This window comes from Epargyreus clarus, unplaced genomic scaffold (genome assembly GCF_041222505.1).
Source record: "Epargyreus clarus isolate Ecla_fem2 unplaced genomic scaffold, WU_Ecla_fem_2.2 ptg000015l, whole genome shotgun sequence".
Taxonomy (NCBI): Eukaryota; Metazoa; Arthropoda; class Insecta; order Lepidoptera; family Hesperiidae; genus Epargyreus; species Epargyreus clarus.
In genome coordinates, this window is record NW_027332223.1 from 16,871,272 (window position 1) to 16,891,944 (window position 20,673).

General features: G+C 41.0%; 1 protein-coding gene across 1 annotated transcript in view; it reads left to right on the forward strand.

The window, feature by feature from the left end:
- The window catches only part of side-II (sidestep II transmembrane protein), a 544,775-nt gene that overhangs the window by 346,310 nt on the left and 177,792 nt on the right, over positions 1-20,673 (forward strand). The window contains exons 5-7 of the mRNA XM_073081158.1: positions 1,504-1,617; positions 15,702-15,905; positions 17,148-17,308. Coding sequence (XP_072937259.1) covers positions 1,504-1,617; positions 15,702-15,905; positions 17,148-17,308 — 479 coding nt within the window. The remainder of the gene's footprint in view (positions 1-1,503; positions 1,618-15,701; positions 15,906-17,147; positions 17,309-20,673) is intronic.

The following is a 20,673-nucleotide window of genomic DNA, read 5'->3' on the forward strand; positions in this document are numbered from 1 at the left end:
AACCCAATTGGGCTTTGATGCTTTAAACGGAGCTAACCGAAATAACCCACCGCCGGTGTGGCGGAATTGGCAAACTTTGCCGTGCGCCTCGGCTCACGCATTGTGGCGCTTATTGTCCAGGCATTAAGGGCACGGTGGTGTCTGTTTAATCTGTGGAAGCTGTGCACGGGTACAGGCTAATGCTAATCGAACGGAGCTGTTGGCAATCACCTGCGTTGTATTGAGCTGATTAATTGCAATGCCCGTCCCATAATATTGTTTATTGCATCCGCTTTAAATGAAGGCCGCCTTTAATACCCTTCCGATTGCACAGATCCATAATAATAATGAACAGGTCGTAAGATTTATTAGTATTAATGCTTATTGAACGTCTCAGTATCTTATATCACAGCTTTGAATATCAGTGTGTCAAAATAATCACTGTACCAAAGCCATACTTATTTCTATCATGAAGCAGTTAATGGGTTTCGGTGGATGGATATCGATGAAAGCTGACGTACATAATATATCATTATAAGGAAATTATAACAAATTTTGAGCAAAAGATTATGGTTTAATGGTAAAAGGAAATCTTTTACCAAGTAAGGGACCAAAGGTATGTTCTCTTATAAAGATTAGGTACTCAGAGGTCTCCGTAATGTGGAGTTGTATAAACAATCAAAAGAAGCAGGACTACACTAAAAAGGTGATGATAATCAAGACGACGTAAGATTTAATTTTAAAACGTATTTCAAAATAATCCATGCATAAAGATAACGCAGCTCCGTCGTCCGGGAAGTTAAACAAAAAGTAGTGAAAACAAGGCGCTAGTGGCCGCTGCAGCCTCGCGTTTCCAGAGCCGTGGCGCCGTGAAGTTTGCTGTGGACACAAAAGCGAACTACCGACCTAAATATTTATCTAGACTGCGTTTATGTATAAAAATAAATATGAATTCATTATCTTTGAAACGCTGAGACTTGCATCAAATGCTGAGCAGATATTATGAATTATACTCGTAAATATGATGACGCAGGATTATAAAATAGATGTTTAAAACAATGTTGGTGTTTTTTTTTTCAAAAGTGCCAAAGTTTACCAATGATTTTCTTCAATTTACACAAGTTTTGAGGATTCGAACTTAATTTTATCATAGAAGGATTTTTGTTTCTTTTAAAAACTTTCGTACAACTACATACAAAGACGCGATACCAATACTTGTAATATTTAAATTATGTTTTGTGTGTAAATCCTCACAAATAAATATTTATAAATATTTATATCGGTACTTATTTTTACATACAAAAATTACTTGATCCTATAAAGTTGAAATCACTCATACGAAATAATTTAAAACTACCCATTCATTTTATTAAAGTCAACTACCTACTTAAAATAATTAGCACTCGTACCATGATAATTATTAATTCGCTATAGCTAATCAATACAATATCATTCGAAATCGAGAAGTGTATTCAAATATCATTATTACTTTTTACCTATAGTAATTAGTGGTTTTATCTACAGTGCCTCCGGAGAAACCAGTGGTGGTAGACCGATATGGGCGCGTGATTAACACCACCACGCTGGGACCTCACGAAGAAGGAGAGGACGTGCTTCTGACCTGTCGAGTCCTTGGTGGTAAGTAGCTTTATTAGCATTTGTGCTCTTAGAAATTATATTCAGGAGATTGGAAATGTAAACGAAAAAGTACCTATATTTTAATGAATATAGTATCTTTTGTAGCGTGTTTTGAAAATATTAAGCAGGTCTTAAGTTCTGGGGAGTTTAAGGCTTGATACCTACCGTAATGGTTGCTCGAAATAGTTCGAACCGATTAAGCGGATAATGCTTTTTCCAGACCAGCTGTCGCATATTAAAATTTAATGAAACATATCTATTTTTTTTCAACATATTATTTTATCATCAAACAACTTTGAGGCAAGCCTTTTAACATTTCTGTTTAAAGTTTTTACCAAACTATTTTTCTCCCATTAATTTCAATCTCAACGACATTTTGACAAATCAGCTATTTCATATAACCAAAAACAATTTTTAGTTATTTATTTTATTGAGGTAATTAAACTTTCTTTGAAATTAAACAGTCTACTTGGTAATGAAAATCTCATTAATATTTACTCGCTACATGAAGTTAATTAAGAAAGTCACAGACACGGTAATGATAATATAGCACGGTCGTAAAGGCGTGGGAATGACGCAAACATGTTTACTTAAGTGTAATCTACTGATGAGTTAACGTTTCCATTTCATGTGAGTGGCTACTGAATAATTTAGGGGATGTTTTCTTTTTATACACAACAAATTGAATGTGATTACTGTCTACTTCAGAATCGGTTGATACCTATTTCACAAATATTGTTAGATAAATCATGTCTTTGCCAACTTGTGCATTTAGTTGTGGTGCGCGTAAATAGGCACTAATGGTAGCAAAAGACATGCTGAATTGAGTAACACCGAGCGCCTTGGTTTTTAAATCATTAACACTAAATTAAGCTTCGCTTTCGTTTCGCTTAAATTCACCAATAGCCTATATATTTATACGTGCCTCCGAGAACTTAGCTAAAGTGCCTCTTACGCCAGTAAGTGCTGTCACCCACACACTTCATACTGAATATACTGTAAAAGGAATCTACTTACATGAAACAATATTACTGTCCATGCCACTCAAATATGGACAGCAATGACGATGTGGGATTGGAACAAGCGTGTAGTGTACCTAATCAACTGATGAATTAACATTGCCATTTCACTGGAGTGGAGAATGAATAATTCAGTGAATTGCTTCAGCCAGCTACACCGGTTCCGGCGATGACGCCCCATCTGCTATCACATGTATGCAGATTCGCCCACAGCGCTATCAACAAGCGTGTCAAGTGCATGCACGACATTGTCATTAGAATGTTAAATTTATCTTATCAAAATAGAACAAATTTAATAAATGTTTTGAATAAAATCTGTGCATACATCATGCATCGTTTCTTCTCTTTCTGGCGACAGATGTATTATCTATGCTTTAAGAAGTTTGCATTTAAATATTCAACGTTCTAAAAATATATAATCAAACTGTAATCAAACTTAGTCTTAGTCTATTAATGTGGTTGAAAGATAACGAAACAATTAGTTTGTTTTCGCAGACATTAATGTGTAAATTTAAAGTCACTATTTGTAAACAATTATGTCTGGAACTGCTTAACCGATCTCCATGAAATTTTACTGTTGAGTTAGTAAGTCTCAACCAGTACTAAGGAAGAAGAAAGTCTCCACAATAAAAACCCTAGATATTTTCATAACTATAATGACGCATATTATTTATACTCCTCTTCACTTTACTATATTGAGGTTGCTAATTATATTCGTATATCATACAACTGTCGTTAGTTTCTTTCACTGTCAACAAAAGCAGTACTCTAACGTGCGGAGTGCCTGCAGTGCACAGTTGCACTCCTCACGGAGGCCGCGGCATGTGTTTGTTCGTGGAGTTTGCCATCCTGACATAGGAATGCTTTTACCGGTTTTCAAACATAGTCGTTCTTTATTATAATTGGCTTACTTGTTTTAAAAGTAACCCGTCCCGGAGTTGCTCGCTCGACCTCCCAATCTTGCCGCCCGGAACCCCGGAAGCCCCCTTTTAGTCGCCTCTTACGACAGGCAGGGGATACCGTAGCCCTATTCTAGTCCCGGGACTACAGGGACAAGTAATAGTTAACTGCTTTAATATATTCTAAAGATCCATTAATTCTTACTTGTCCGTTAAGTTATTCAAATTGTATATTTTTTAATTCACTAACTTCGTTCTAAGGATAATGATCATTAAAATAAATGAGATTGATAGAAGAATATTCGGTCTCATTTAAACATTTTTAATACTTTGCTACAAATTTACATTTTCTGTAAAATTGAAGATATCCTATTTTAATTTTAATAGCTGTATCTATTTCTGTATTATAAGTTACCTTTAACTTTAACCACATCGTATTTGAAACGTCTGTTGTAAATAAATAATTAATCTATCCAATTTTTACCTACCAAAGATCGTCATCTGACAATAAGTGTAATGTAAACAAATTATCAAATGTGGATCGGAAAACAATAATTGGCTTTACCTTAAGAACGTTGAAAAGGTTGGTGCTAGTGGCTGGATGAGAGCAGCGGAGGACCGAGTGTTGGGGCACACCTTAGGGGAGGTCTATGGCCAGCAGTGGAACGACAAGGGCAAAAACAAAAATTAGATAGATTGATTATTAAAAACGAGCGTAAATCACGTTAAACAGGTAGTTGCACCCTTTCACAGCATAAACAAAAAGCTTGTAATAAACAGCAGTAAGTCACACCAGGATGATTCAACTTTAATCCCGCTGTAAATGGCGAAAATTTAAGGTCTTAAGCGGTTGCCAGATAACCCGGTTCCGGACGTCTCTTAGCCTCGGGTATATTATTCTTCAAGAACAGCTTGCGCCTGAAGACACTGAAATGCTTTTATCTAATAAAACACAATCCCATACAACAATACGATCTGCTGCTGGAGTGGACGCGCGATGCTCTTGAGGGTTTCAAATACAATCGATCAAATATGACTCGTACGTACTTCAAAGATAAAGCACCATTTTCGAGCCAACGGAACAATTTTGAGTCCATCTTTTACTTACTTTCTTAAATACTTTGAATCGACCTTATTCTCAGGAATACCGCCTATTACCTACCGTTACCTATATATCAATATGCAAAATGTAACTTTCTTAATTTTGATTGAACAGATAAAGTTAATTATGGAGTTAGTCAATATACTTAAACTCAATTTGATAGCAACTAACTGCGTACTTTTCCATAAAAACGATAATGGCCCGCACATTTTCAAGAGGGCTTGCCGAATACCTCCAAAAATCACGACGTTAAAATTACAAGATTCAAATCAAAATGGATTTTATCAGATTATAGTATAGCCCTCGAGTGAAATTCGAATTGACGGGGGCCGAAGAATTTACATAATCGAGAAATTGATTGAAGCGTATTTCCTGAAAACACGCCCTGGAAAAAATTCAATTCTTGTAAGGGCAGATGCCTTTCTAATGATGGGGGCTTAGTCCAGGGCTTTGTTTTTGTCCTTACGTTTTTAGCGAGCGACAGCTCAAGCTCTCAGGAACCTGTTGCTTGACGATCGATACCACTGGAATTCCTTTTCGCCTAAGACGCATCACTTTGATGCTTTCAACATAGATGTTTAACTTGGAAAACCACTGAGTAACTTGGTATAAAAATATTTATCTTTACTTTCCCATACTCTTTGACTTTACGATGTTGTACTTCTGCTTCCTAAAAGGTAAATGTTATTTACTTACGTAAGAAGAATGTATATTTTTTACAAACAAACTCGTAACAATTGGGTGTAGATCAAAAGAACACATTATTAAATACAACATCAACAGTAGCATTTTCGTTACATTTCACTGGCTCGCTGTTTGTACTCTGAACACCAATATCTAATTTAAAGAAGCACTGATGTTGTTTATCAGACTGGAAATCAGGCGAAACAAAAGGATGTTATGCAACCCTCACCCTTATTAGTTTTGGAACAGAAATCGGTATCGCTTGGCCGCTGACGGTAGTAAAATTAGGCCGGTGCTTTCAGCACTACAAAATGTTCGCTCGTGACCCGTTTTTATTCGCAATTATGGAAAGGCGAAAACTGGATCGCTTTCCTGCGATCGATTTACTGCTGTACTATCAATTTGAACGATCAGTCTAATAGCAACGTTTAAGGACGTAAGCCGTAAATAGAGAGAACATCGACACTTCGAAATCCAGTTGCAATTTCGGTAGTGCCAAGATCCGAATATCGGTTTGCGGTTGGCTTTAAGAATTTCAAATACGTCTCACCAGATTTGACTAGTACCCGTTCTTAGTTAAAACATATTTTATGTTTCTGCCGTCTATTTTTTTTAAACCTATATTTCCACTACATATTTAGGCACTTTATCATTACACATTTGTACGGTATAATTATAATTGGTATAATTGTTTATAAAAACAAACACATACATAATTACTTGCGGCTTTCCAACTATGCCCTTAGGGATATCATTGTAAACAGGGCTATTTTGTAACAAAAGACTAGTTCCTTACTCTTTTCTATTCACACAATTTGCACACATAACAAATTTGAATTGTTTTAAGCTAAGAAACAGCTACAATCCTAACTTCGAACTCCAAAGCATCATTTCTCGTTATCAGATCTTTGCAGAATATGTCACAATAATTTAAAACTGACTAATTCAATATGGGTATAAAGGACTTGTGTTGCGGACGGCGAATAAATTTAAGAATAGTTGATATATTGTAATTCATATTATTGTTTTTTAGTACGTAAGATTGTTGATTTTATAAGAATATTTAATGTGTATGAAAAATAATGTACAACTATGTTTAAAATAAGGTATTTAATGTAAATAAATAAAGAAAAATAAAAATAAAGTAAAGATAGAAAGAGAGGGACACGAGTGAGCGAGATGCATGATAGAAAGAGAGGGCTATAGGAAGTGAGCGAGACGGGAGTAAAAGCGACTGCTGCGTTAGCCCCCCGTCGGTTGTAACACTCACTTTGCCACTTAAGGTGGCTAGAAACAGGGTCCGGCACGCTCCGGAAAATAGAAGAATATTGTAAATGGTCAAGAAAAGAAAATACAGGAAGAAAAATTCAATTGGAGTTTTTATTGCAAACCCGTACTCAACATTGGTCCTTCGATCGGCGGATACAGAAAAAAGAAGCAACCAGCGCGTCTACAATGAACACACGAAGCAAGAAGACCCACTCCGAGTCCGGCATCGGCGAATCGGAGCACCCTCCGCCAGGTGGGCGGGGGCTGTTCCACCGTATATATGAAGAATCGCCGAGATCGCCATCGACCGCAGTCCTCACCGGGACGCCCGCCGGAACATCCGTCGGGAGGATCCCACCAGGAAGGGTCCTCGAGCGCTCACCTGTACGCAGCACCGCACACCCCGAGCACCCCACGTCGCAAGAGATACCGTCGCGCTCCAAGTCGCCTATATGCCGGCCCACGTCTCCGGCATATAGCGCGGCGCCCAGTATGCGTTCGCATCGTTCGTCGGTCAGCGTCGCGGCACGAGTTAGGCTAGTCGAATACGAAGCGGAAAAGGAGCTAGCTGAATTAGAAGAAAGAAGAATACAACTTAAGAAGACGTTAGTAAAGAAGCGGCTAGAAGCGGAAATCTCTGCGATCGAAGCGGAAGAGGGGGGGGAAACTATCTGCGACCAAGAAAGAATACACGACTGGGTGAACAAGAGCCACGAACACGCCGGAACGCAAGTACACAGGGAACAGGAGGTCCTACCTCCCCCGTTAGAAGTACGGGGGGAGGAACGGCCTCGGCAGAGGGGAAGGGGCATCGAACAATTAGCAAACGCCTTAGAGAAGATGATGCACGTACGACCCCCGCCGCGGCAAACGTCGGAGCTCCCAGCATTCTCCGGGTCCGTCATGGAGTGGCTACCCTTCAAAGCAGCAGTAGAAGATTCGACGCGTCTCTACAAATTCAGCGCCACAGAAAATTTATTGCGGCTTCGAAACAGTCTCCGTGGGGAAGCGAGAGAGACAGTGCTCTCTCAACTGTACACGGCGACTCACCCGGACAGCATAATGAAGACGCTAGAAATGAAATACGGTCGACCTGAATATATCTTCGATAAAGCAATGGAAGAACTGAAGAGACTCCCCAAGGTCGGCAACTCCAGCAGCGAATTGAATGAATTGGCCATCAAGTTACAGAACGTCGTCTACACTATGAAGAGTGTGGATCACCGTGGTTATCTACGAAATCCATTACTGATAAGGGATGTAATGGAGAAGCTAAGCCCTCACCTGGTGAGCAAATGGGCGGAATACGCGGCGATCAACGAAGGGAAGATTGCATACAACGACGAAATCACAATACTCTCGGAGTTCCTGATGGGTGAAGCAGACAGGGTACTACGCTACACGCACACGGCGAGGAACAGCGCTCCGGGGCTTCTCAGAGGGGAGAGGCCAGTAAGGAGGACAGCACCTCGGGAGAAGGTCTATTCTACGAGTGAATCGACGCGTGAAGAGCGAGCACCTAGCTGTCTACGATGCCAGTCTACAAGCCATCACACTCCGAAGTGCCCTCAGCTGAAGGAACTCACCATCAACGACAGGTGGAATTGGGCGAAGGAACAGCGGTTATGCTTCAAATGCATGACACGAAGACACAGTAGAACCACATGCAGAGCGAAGCCGTGCGGAGTCGACGGGTGTAGCATGCAGCATCACGCCATCCTACACAAGACTGCAGAGCCCGCCAGGAGGGTGGAGACTTCTGAGTGCACAGATCAGGGTGCACCCGCAGCGGTCATGAGCGTCACATCAAAGGTGGCACCAAGAGCGGTGCTATTGAAGACATGTGAAGTAAAACTCAGCGGTCCACGGGGGGAGATAAGGACGCACGCCCTCCTGGACGAGGGGTCTACAGTAACCCTTATAGATGAAGAATTGGCAAGTCACCTCACCAGCGGCGGACCGAACCAACCTCTAAACATAAGAGGTATCAATGAACAAAGAAGAATCGACAGCAAGGCGGTCAAGATTCAAATCAAAGGTCTACACGAACATGAAGCATACTCCGTGACAGCCCGCACGGTGAAGGGACTTCAATTGCATCATCAGCGCGTACCTCAGAACCTGGAGCGGTATGCACACCTGCGAGTCGTAAGGGAGAAAATCAGCACGGGGGAAGCTCGACCTCGCATACTAATAGGCACCGACAATTGGCACTTAATAGTGTCCCGACAGCTGCGCGCCGGCAAGAAGAACGAACCTGCCGCATCAAGAACAAAGCTGGGATGGGTTCTACATGGGTCGGTACCTAGGAGGTTCGTCTACCAGGACCAGGCGGCCGTGCTTCACGTCTGCACGGGCGACATACAGTTACAGAAGCTCGTCGAGTCGCATTTCGACGTGGACTCGCTCGGCGTATCTACGAAAGAGAAGATTAACAAGTACGACAAGAGGGCCAGCGACATCTTCGAGGCGACCGCCAGACGGAAGGACGGACACTTCGAAGTGGGTCTACCTTGGAAAACTGACAACCCCACACTCCCCGACAGCTACGAGCAAGCATATAAGAGGTTACGCACATTGGAAAAGAAGATGGAAAATGAGCCCACATTCAAGAAGGAATACAGCGCTCAAGTGGCTAACCTGCTGAAGAAGGGTTACGCAGAAGCATGCGACGGCAACGAAGAAAGAAGTAACGTCAAGTGGTACTTACCTCACTTCGCGGTTGTCAACATTAACAAGCCAAACAAGATACGAATGGTATTCGACGCAGCGGCCAAGATTAACGGAGTCAGCTTGAACGACTACCTGCTGGAGGGGCCCGACCTGTTGGCGTCTCTGATTAAGATTCTGTTTGGTTTCCGCGAAAAGAAGATCGCGGTGACGGCGGACATAGAAGAAATGTTCCTCCGAGTGAAGATACGTAGCGAAGATCAACCAGCCCAGATGTTCCTGTGGCGGGACGAGTCCAGTGAAGCCCCGCGCAAGTACAAGATGACGTCAATGATATTTGGGGCCTCGAGTTCGCCGTACCTCGCTCACAGCGTGAGAAACAAGAATGCCGCCGATTACGAAGAGGGATACCCGGAAGCTGCGCGGGCCATAAGGGAACGCCATTACATGGATGACTATTTAGATAGCTTTCAGTCAGAAGAGGAAGCTATAAAGGTCATAAGGGACGTCATTCATGTACACGAACAAGCCAGCTTCAATCTGCGGGGATGGAACTCCAATAGCCCAGCTGTCCTCGCGAGTATTCCCGACACGAAGAAATCGAAGAATGTCAACGTGCAACTGACGACACACCAGTCGGAGAAGACCCTGGGACTAAGGTGGAACCCGAGCGAAGACACCATAGGCTTCAATACGGACATTAAGAGGGTCCCCACCGAAGTCAAGTGTCAACAGCGAGCACCGACCAAGCGTGAAGCACTGAGCGCCGTCATGTCAATCTACGATCCCCTGGGCCTCGTAAGCCAGTATACAATCACCGGGAAGATATTGCTACAGCAACTATGGGTCAAGAAGGTCGGCTGGGATGAAGAGCTACCTAGGGAGGAAGCCGAAGAGTTCCAGCAATGGGTCGCCGGACTACAAGACATCTCGAACTTGGCCTTACCACGTTGCTACAGCCGCGACATGACTCCGAGCTCAGAGCTACAGCTGCACATATTCAACGACGCGAGTGAACAGGCCTACGCGACCACGGCGTATTGGAGGATCACCCATAAGGATGGCACCGTGGAAGTTGTACAAGTCATGGGCAAGGCTAAGGTGGCGCCGTTGAAATTACTCACGATTCCCAGGTTGGAGCTACAGGCAGCACTCATCGGGGCGCGTATGGCGAGCACCATCCTGAAGGAACACGAATGGAAACCAGGGCGAGTCTACCACTGGACGGACTCCAAGACGGTACTTCATTGGATAAGGAACGATAAGAAGAAGTACACACCGTTCGTGGCGCATCGACTGGCGGAAATAGGCGAGCTGTCCCAGGTGGAAGATTGGCGATGGGTGCCCACGGCCGACAACGTAGCCGACGACGCCACGCGAATCGAAACGAAGAAGATCACTGGCGCAGACCGATGGTTCACCGGGCCGTCATTCCTGAGCTTACCAGAGGAGGAATGGCCTACCGAAGCTACAAGCAGTGACACTTCAGAAGAGGCGGCGTACACCATCACCACAGACGACATCACGGACCGCATGGGCTGCCTGCCGGACATAACGAGGTTCTCCGCCTACAGACGACTCATAAGGGCCACAGCGCTAGTTCAACTCTACGTACAGAAGCTAAGAACAAAGAACAGAAGCCTGCTGTTAGAAGTCTCCCACATACAAGACGCCGAGCTGCGGTGGATACGACAAGCACAACAGGACTCCTTCGGCGAAGATCTACGTAGACTGCGGGCTGGACAGCACTTACACCGGCATAGTAAACTAGCGAAGTTGGACCCCGTCATCGAAGAAGGAACACTGAAGGCCCGAGGCAGAATAGGAGCCTCTAAGACGTCGACGCACTCGAACCGACCTATAATATTGGATGGTGGTCACCCCTTCACACGCCTACTAGTGATGGACTACCATCGAAACGCCGGACACGCTAACAACGAGAGGGTCGTAAACGAGCTGCGACAAAAATACGTTATATTTCGACTACGACCGACAGTAAGAAAAATGGCTAAGGAATGTCAATTTTGCAAAATAAGGAAAGCAACGCCGCAAACACCGCCACGAGGGGACTTACCAGAAGAGAGGACAAGTCCAGGGCATCGACCGTTCAACTACTGCGGCGTGGATTACTTCGGCCCCCTAACAGTCACTATTGGGCGCCGACATGAGAAGAGATGGTGCGCACTGTTTACCTGCTTAACTACACGAGCAGTGCATTTGGAGTTGGTGTCATCGCTGTCGACCGACTCGGCAATTATGGCACTCCGAAGGATGGCCGCCAGAAGAGGATGGCCACAGGTGATCTTCTCAGACAACGCAACGAACTTCAGAGGTGCTGACGTCGAGCTCAGAAACGCGTACCGGGCATGGGGTCCGGAGCTACATAACTTCTGTCTACAGTATGGAACCAGCTGGCGTTTCATCCCACCGGGGGCTCCGCACATGGGCGGGGCATGGGAGCGGCTCGTGCGGTCAGTCAAGACCGCGCTGAGCACCACACTGAACGAGAAGTCACCCAAAGAAGAAGTCCTTCAAACGCTACTGGTGGAGGCCGAGTACTGTGTCAACGCTCGGCCACTCACGCACGTCTCCGTGGATCCCGCCGACTCAGAAGCATTAACCCCCAACCACTTCCTGATTGGGTCGTCGACCGGGCTGCCGCTGACGGGACCCTGCGAGGAAGCCGACCGCAGCGTGTGGAGAAAAGCACAGGCGCTGGCGGACCAGTTCTGGGGGCGGTGGGTCAAGGAGTACCTGCCGACGCTGATACCTCGAGGACAAGAGACAAGGGCATCACGACAACTACGGGTCGGCGACCTGGTCATCGTGGTCGACAACACGCTACCCCGCAACACATGGCCACGCGGCATCGTCGAGCGAGTGCACGAGGGACCCGACGGCATCATACGCTCAGCAGACGTGAGGACCCGGGGAGGAGTCTTCAGGAGGCCCGTGGTGAAGCTCGCCGTCCTCCAGATAGGGAGGGCTACGACGGAGCTGCGCCGGGGGGAGGATGTTGCGGACGGCGAATAAATTTAAGAATAGTTGATATATTGTAATTCATATTATTGTTTTTTAGTACGTAAGATTGTTGATTTTATAAGAATATTTAATGTGTATGAAAAATAATGTACAACTATGTTTAAAATAAGGTATTTAATGTAAATAAATAAAGAAAAATAAAAATAAAGTAAAGATAGAAAGAGAGGGACACGAGTGAGCGAGATGCATGATAGAAAGAGAGGGCTATAGGAAGTGAGCGAGACGGGAGTAAAAGCGACTGCTGCGTTAGCCCCCCGTCGGTTGTAACACTCACTTTGCCACTTAAGGTGGCTAGAAACAGGGTCCGGCACGCTCCGGAAAATAGAAGAATATTGTAAATGGTCAAGAAAAGAAAATACAGGAAGAAAAATTCAATTGGAGTTTTTATTGCAAACCCGTACTCAACAACTTGTATCATTGTATTACATATTACAAATAACGATTTAGCCACCAATTTAAAATTATGAAATATTACAAGACATTTTACAGTACACTACACAGTACAATACACATTATAGATGACGTTTTAATAGAAACCTCTTCCTTTAAAAGATGTGTCCTGAGGCCCCTCGTAGTGCAAAAAAACGAAGATTAGATGGTGATGTAGCTGACCTAACTATTACATTGTGAAGTTTTGCAAAAGTGTATCTTCTTTGCTAAAGTTGCTTTCGCTCTTCGAAAGGAATGATTTGTTCATAAAGTAAGATAACAAAATGTGGACATTTTATTCTACGTGCAGTGAGCATCAAACTTATATCGCTCGTAACTCACTCGCTGTCGGTGAGACCACTTGATCAGTAATAAGACTCTGCACAAGAGCTATCTCCGCAGTGGAATAGAATCGGATCGGTCTGAATGCCTTGAAGTCATTAAATCGTTAACTTTGCGGAGTTATTGAGCCAGTGCGCTGCTTCCAGTATATTATCTATTGCTTATTGCCTTATGTGCTCACCGAAGCTTAAATTAAATTAGTTTTCTTATTAGCTAGCATTTTTATACTTGCAACTGATTTCAAAATGAGTTTGTTATTCTTTGATGCAATTGTAGCAAATAGATATCTGGTCCAACTGATGTAATGTGGTCATTTTGCTTTTGATTATTTGTGATCACAAATACGTTATTATCTCTGAGAACGCTTCATACCGGAATATTACATCTTAGTTAATTATCGTTAATTAACGATTAACCATCGTAGAGTCAACTTACCCTGATGATGCTCCGTTTTAGAGCGAAACACATGTTGGTGGTGGTACTCGTATGTATGGTGGTGTATTTAATATTCTGCATCTGCACGCATCCTTTGAGGGAGGTACATACTGTATGGTTTAAAATATATACCATCATACATATTTGTAGCGGATTGTTGCGAAGTAGTTTTAATTTAACTTAACTTAATAGCATGGATTTCCGCAAAGTAACGCCGGATACAATTAACTATACAACATCTTCAATCTTAATACACTTAATCTTCACTTATCTACATAACGAGGCGAGTTTATAAACATGTGTTATGTTAATAAAAAATAATTGTTATCTATTACTAAGAAGGTATTATATCTTCGAAAATAACAGTGTTTCTAGATATTCACTTTTAAGTGAATCCTATAAATATTCAATATTTAAATACTGGTATTGCATTTACCTAAGTCTTCAATGTAAGCTATTGCATGAATTCCCAAATAGGTGAGTTCCGTATCAAGTTGAAATTTCCGCAAGGCAAGCGGAAGCAAAGCCGGCAAACATATTACGTGCTCGCAAGCCCCGCTCTAAACGTCGTCCCAGGAATTGATCTCAAAGCAAGAACACAAGCTCGTGGCTCAACAAGCCGTCTATTTCATGAATAGATGCAAACCCACCAACTTCGACGCTCCGAAACGCTCCGACCAGGGTTACCAGACTCGAAATTAAAACAGGACTCTCAACAACTAAATATTTAATTTGTATGCCAAGATAAAATGTGTTAAACGCAGTCATATTTGTCGAATAAAAAATATGTTTCATATTTCTCCGATATGTTTATCGTTTAATTATAATAATGCCAATAAGCGCCAATCGACATAATATCACATTTATTCAAAAGTCTGGTAAGACAGACATGAAAAAATATTCGTCCGGATCCTGTAAGAAAGGCTTGGCAACCCTAATGCCAACACAAATCTAAATTGAATCCATTGACACTTGAAATTAGATCGGACGCAGGAACTACCTACTCGTAATTTAATTTGGACAAAGTGGTTCCAAGGATGGTTCCCAATTCGCACAAAAGCACATGCCCGATAAACAAATAGACAAAAGGCAAAAAGAAATCCTTCTAAGGAATTTCATCGCATCGGTGTCTGTAGAATTATTTGTCGGGAAATTTACAGAGAAATATATTGCTTTACCATCAAGGAACGCTTTTCAATTATTGATTTTGGTTTAGGTTTTGTTGTCTGTGCGAGGTTTATTAACAGAATGAAGCTTTGTTCTATGTTGTTTATGTTTTTGTAGTTTCTGTGTGTGAGAATAATATTGTTCAATCATATGACATCACTTTTTAAGTTGTTGTCATTGCTAGTTAGCTAGCGCCGCTAGTTAGTAAGATGTGTTTACAACTGAATACTGATACGTAAATAATAAAGAATTTAATGACGTATAATATATTTTAATTGATAGCTTGTAAATATGGATTATATACGATCCTTCCCGCACACAAAAGTTCATTAGTTACAAAACTCATAATCATTGTTTCCCTTGAGAGTGGTTTTAATTTTCCGGTGACAAGTTAGATACCGCGTAATTACGTTTTAATTGCTTAAACCACGTCGTTGTCGGCGATAATTAATGGGTTATTTAGTTTTTAAGGTTACGTTACAATTACCCGGCAGTTGTCAACGTACGGGTAATTATTAACTGTTTAGGATATAATTTCACTATCTCCAATGATTAAAACTTCTCAAAAACTAACATATAGCTTTTATAAATGACTAACGGGATTATAACGCGTAGAAACGTATTCAAATTCAATCCTATTTATTTACATAATTTCTTCGAGGTCGCAGTGTGATTCTTTCAGTTTCATCAAGATAGAATACTTTTGGACGCTATGAAGGTTATTGTGAAATAATTCGTGCATAAAGCCAATGACACTTCACAAACCCTCTGTGGTCCGACTCCGGGGTACCACTATCATACCTATTCTGGCTAATAAGGATTGAAGGGCTAGGGATACCTATTTACCTGACATACTTACCCGAGGCCTCTCAAATTAGTCCTCGCGAGAGAGACTAAATTGGAAGGCCTCGCAACGTATTGCTAAACTCAGGCAGAAAATGAACCTACGCTGTACTGTCCACTTGTCGCCAGGTTAACAGCATGCTCATTTGATACTTCAGTGTTAAAAAAAATCTTCGTTTCTAGGTCGACCCGAGCCATCAGTGCGATGGCTGGTGAACGGTGTGCTGGTGGACGAGGAGTACGAACACAATACGGGCGATGTGATCGAGAACCGGCTGATGTGGCCCGCGATACGTCGCGCGGACTACGCCGCCGTGTTCACGTGCCAGGCAGCCAATTCACACCTCGTGCCGCCTAAGGAGCTGTCGCTAGTGCTTGATATGTATTGTAAGTTTTTTTTAAGATCTGAAGTAGAACTAATAGTACTTATGATAAGCGGTTATCATATTTAAACACTAAACAGCCACTAAGGTCGTCCAAGTGTAGGATTTCATCTTAATTTAAGGTGTAAATTAGTGTACATCAAGGTTTAAAAAATCGAACGGAAAATTGAAAAACCATTAACATGCAATGTACTATTTTTTGAAGTCAACTTTTATATGTGTGTGTCTTTTTAGATAGTGAGTTATATCCTGGTAACCAGTCTTGGCCGTGTGTGCATTCATAACTTTATATCGGAATTATGTTTCCTATATTGTTTATTTAAATTCCACATTCGAGTAAAGAATTGGTCATATTCATCATTCAAGTTCTACGATGATTTAAATGTGATTAAATAAATCCGAGTGGTGGTTTATAATAAAAGCAAATTAGGATAAACACAATGAAGACAAATAAAGTGACGTCAGACTTAACTGGCTGTGCAGCCCTGTTTATATGCTAAACGCCAAATTTGCATTTAGTCCCAGCTGAGGAACTTTCATTGGTGTTAAATATATTTTGCACGAGCTCACCCCTCTCGCTGCCACCCGGGTGCAAGTGCGCAATTTTTTACTTGATTATTTTTTCCGAAAATTCAATTTAAAAAGTGAACTCTGCCATCATTCACACTTATAGCAATTATTAAAATTAGTTCATACATAGACAAAGTACAAAAATAATAGCGTGTTAAAAATAACTTTTGTGCTTACATCTTACAAATTGTTGCTAATGTACTAAAGTTATTATAAATTTTATAAATTATCAGGGCACCAAACTCTGTAGCGTCCCTCAAACTAATATATTTTTTGTTTGCAACTCACAATGCAAAATTTTGTCAAATAAAAACACAGTTCCTGGCTGGAATGTCAATTTAACAACTATTTTAGGAAATATTATTTTATTTTAATTCCTATCCGTCTCTTTTGTCTGTTTTAAAAGTTTGCTCATGAAAATCGCTGGCATGGTTTAGTACTATATTTTTTAATAAATACGAACCAAATAGTTTATCTATCATTACATAGACAGTTCCAGTGTAGTAATCATATTACTATACGATGATATTGTATAGCAGTCAAAATATGTACGTATAAAAGAATCCCGGTTAAAAATAAAAGTACCACAAAACTGCTGTTCCTAATACCTTCACGTTCCACCATATATCACCGCTCGATTCTTATATCAGATACTAAGACTACGGTTCTCTTCCAGTAAAACCCCTGACAGTGGAGATCAAGAAGCCAGCGGAAGTGGGCGAGGGCGGCGTGCTGACGGCGGAGCGCCGGTACGAGGTGGCGTGCGAGTCGGCCGGCTCGCGCCCGCCCGCCGTCGTCACCTGGTACAAGGGGAAGAGGCAGCTCAAAAGGATAACAGTGAGTCACTTATACGATTGTTTGTCAAAGTTTTAGTTTAACCCTTCTGGTGTGTGTTTTCTAGGTTATACGAAAGCAACGATATTTAATGGCAGATTGATTTGTCAGAGTAGTTAGTCTTGTGTATCGTCGGATACAATTGTTTTTCGGGTATCTTGCTTTAAAAAAACGACAATATAATAATAAACTTTTTAACTGACGAGGTACAATTATGTTTGTTTATCTTTACGTATATCGTAATGAGCTATTGCTTTCAGCTTCGTCATTATATAAATGTGTCAATTGTACGAGTAGGTGTTATCTGTTTCTCAATTCCTAATCATAAGAAGATAGATTTATTTCATTGAATCGATGCTTTAATAAATCGCGGACATTCTATTTATTTAACTCTTTTGCAAATGGTGCTATATAACTTTATCGTATCACAAAATTTGAGAACCAAATATTTTTTCCACCACGTTATTTTACTAGTAGTTGGAAAAATCTCCGCGTAAAGCGGCGGTGTTTGCGGATTACGTCACGGTCCACAATACGCGTCACGCTCGGTCACGCTCGCAGACCGTTCCGCTAACCTTCTGGAGCTCCCTTATTATAAGTGGATTTTATAATACGCTAGGTTGCTCTTTGTGGATTTTGGAGAGAAATAAATAATTACAATAGAAAAGTTATAAATCATAATGATAAGTTTGTCATTTAGGGAATCCGTTTAAATAACCACAGCTATTCTCAAAAATATTACGTTACATTCAGCAATTATTTTACCTTCGGGTGTTATAAAAAGAAAGTAGTGTTGTATAAAAATCTCGATACAAATAATGGAGTTTGCGCATTACAGTGCAATCCGCGAAACGTGTCTTGTGCGGTCACTCTCGCAAAATATTCCGCTGGCCATTGGAGCCAATCCTGCATATTAGTTTTATAACAATACTATGGTTTTACTAGAAATTATTAAAATTGAACATTGAATATGGACAAATACGTACTAGCACGCTGTTTATATATATTACTTATAGTATTTATAATACTTATGCCACATATAGGTCCCACTAAAATTCCCCGCTAAAATTCTCAACGATTTCGATTGGTGATTTATTTATACTGTTATTTTTATAAGCGGATTTTTTATCACAGGAAATTTCAATAATTTTACGTCCTTTAAAAATAAAATGACTGTAACAAAAGTTTGAGGTTTAGGGCGTGACACAGCTCGTTACATATATTATGTCATGCTCATGCTTAGTCATGCTCCCACAATAATTCTTACTTACTAAGTCCTCTCCGTTTAAGCGGATGTTATTACGTTGCCAATAGTATATGAGAAAAGCGTATTTTTTTTTTTGTTATTTTCTGACATATTTTCTCGAGTTCAAAAATAGAAGTCGGCACTAAAATGTAATTAAGACGCCATAAATAGCGATCAAAGGAACACCAAATTTCCATAGCATTAAAAATAATGAAATTCTGGTCACCAGCGATAAATTGGCGAACGAATATTTTGCTTATCAATTATACAGCGATAAATCCAATTAACACGACAACGGGCCATTGAAAACTTGAAGCGATAACCGCAGACTTCATTGAAGGCGCGCAAAGGCACGTAGCTTTAATTTTAAACCGATGCGCCAAACCGCAGCGCCGTTACGAGGCACCGCTTGATGCCTGTTTAGCTAGGAAATTGAAAAATACACGGAAACTTCTAGCACTTAAATCAAAAATGTAGTTTTTCTTTTGTGTGCTTGACACGGCATCACCCATCCCACGTTAAAAGTTGCTGCAGTCCTAAAAGCCTAATACAAAATTTCATGATCTTTCCTTTAAAACATAGCGACAACCAGTACCCTTACCAGGAGTTTTTACGTTTCGACAAATATAACTGTTTTGGTATTTGTTTACGTATTGGCCCATACGATTTCCTAGTTCTGACACAATCCGCTAGGGGCGCTTATTGGAATTTGTATGAGCAAATACGTAAACAAATACCAAAACAGTCATATTTGTCGAAACGTAAAAACTCCTGGTAAGGGTACTGAACTAAATTACGGGATCAAATCTAAGACTTATGTCTGCGTCCCTGAAGACTATAATACGATGAAATCTTTCGTACATTTGTTAATATTATTAAAACCAGTCCACGGCGACACAAATACTAACAGTTAGGCAGAAAACATGATATAGTGTAAACATAATTCTACATTAAAACCGCAAAGATAATATGCCCTCATAAGGGAAAAATATGCCTCATAGGGGAATAAGGGAAGTGCAATCTTTACTATGAGATTGCACTTCCCTTATTGTGTCTAATTTTAAGACGTTAATTTATGACGTAGATAGACGTAGACAAAATTAATTTAGATAACTTGTGCATAAAGTTCTAAAACTAACGGATTCAGTTTCACAAAACGGAACGTTTAAAGCATATTAGCATCTCAGATCTCTAACGAGCTTTGACAAAAGTTGTGACGCTCCAAGTGTAGTGACGTACACAGCAATAACGTGAAGCTGAATTCATCTCGACGTATTGCGAAGTCGCAGCTGAGATTTATCTCGACGTAAATGTTGCGGAGTCGCACTGCAACGCAGTTCGACTGCACTGTTGCGAAGGAATTAATTACTATTCCAACATTTCACGGCAAGCTCACAACTTTCTGCGCTGCGAGCTCTTGCAAGAACTTCGCTTATATTATATGTTCTGGTACACGTCGCGGTGTACCTAGTTATATTTAAGTATATAGTAAGACTTAACTTATATGTGTAAGAATTACTAAAAGTTTTTAAGAAACAAGATCTATAAATAAATTAACATTGATGAATTTAAACACAAAAAAATCAGAAATACATTTCAAAGACAAGTAATGACCTTTATTTAAATTTATTTAATACAGCCATATATTTAGTTTTGACTATCCAATTGTACAGAAAAATATGATTTGAAATATTTCCACCTGTAATTATAAGTCACTTATATGCATACGCAGCTTAACAGTTTTCTTATCGTCGTCGTCAACCATTACTGTCCCACTGTTAGGCACGGGTATCCTCTCAGAGTGAAATGGCCATAGTCCACCGCGCTGATCAATGATATATAGATTTCACATAATTTTGTGCCTCGAATTTGATCTTCAGACTGGAATGGTCTACTTTTAAAACACTAGGCTATCACTGTCTTTTCTGTACATATTGTTATAATTGGTAAAACGTTTCCATGCCCCTTTACAAATGTTGGCTTGCTATCAACAGATCCGGGATCGCGTGCTCGCGCGGTATTTGTTGTAGCTTATCTAGATCCTAGGCTCTCGGCCAGGTCGTAGGAAATTAGGTGTAGTCTCTATCTAGTGCAATTGGGGAAGAAAACTTTCTTAAACTCA